The following is an 897-nucleotide window of genomic DNA, read 5'->3' on the forward strand; positions in this document are numbered from 1 at the left end:
TACAAGCACTCAGTCACTCACTCAAATGAAGACCAACAAGACACCCCATTTTCAAGCAAGAGTCGAGTCCCAATCAACTGTCAGGAGGAGCCCTATGAGCTGCAACGCCAAAATATCTGTGGGAAATGTTTCTTCTTCTTTACCAGAGCATCAACAGGTCTGGAGGCCCTTACTGGGTAAGTCATTGGACACGCCCAACATTTATAAGAAGTACTATATACAAGCTTTCCAGCCTCACAGACGCTACTATAGTTTAAGCTAACTCTCTAGTTGTATTAAACAAGACTTAAATAACCAAAATAAACTATACACAAAAAATAAATATTTACACAAACACCAAACTATCACCAACTATAATTTATTCTTTAAATCTTTGAGTTTATCTTACAATTTCTACAAGTCAACAGCTGTCAGCATGGAATCATATTTACTCAAGACAGATGTGTTAGAAAAATATATATCAAGCTTTATCACCAAACTAATAGACAAATACAAAATACAAGACACGCTGGCACATACGACCTTGAATTTGCATTGTAAAAAAAATACTCTATATAAATGACATCTTTATCCAAGTCTTTCACATGAAATAACAATGATTCAAAGACCATTTTCACCTTTATTCTAAGCTATTTTAAAAAATTATATATATTCATACGAAAACACATTAACATAACGAAATCCAACCTCCCGACACAACCGGCAAATCACTAACATAAATACATTAACAAAACACCAATAAAGCCCAATGCCTCTTCCCCAAACCACACCCAACCACACAGCCATCCCTTCCCCCAACCTCCCCCGGGCTCAAAAAACTCCCCAAATCTTTCAAAAGTACTTAAAGAACATTATAAACGCATACCTGTCCTTGGGTAGCCATGGTTGATGTGTGCT

The 897-nt window shown here is 36.5% G+C and overlaps 1 protein-coding gene across 1 annotated transcript in view; it reads right to left on the reverse strand.

Moving 5' to 3' along the window:
• Window positions 1-897, reverse strand: part of LOC119594514 (alcohol dehydrogenase class-3-like) — an 11,972-nt gene extending 11,075 nt beyond the window's left edge. Inside the window, exon 1 of the mRNA XM_037943544.1 lies at window positions 866-897. Coding sequence (XP_037799472.1) covers window positions 866-883 — 18 coding nt within the window. The 5' untranslated portion in view covers window positions 884-897. The remainder of the gene's footprint in view (window positions 1-865) is intronic.

This window comes from Penaeus monodon, chromosome 34, assembly GCF_015228065.2.
Source record: "Penaeus monodon isolate SGIC_2016 chromosome 34, NSTDA_Pmon_1, whole genome shotgun sequence".
Taxonomy (NCBI): domain Eukaryota; kingdom Metazoa; phylum Arthropoda; class Malacostraca; order Decapoda; family Penaeidae; genus Penaeus; species Penaeus monodon.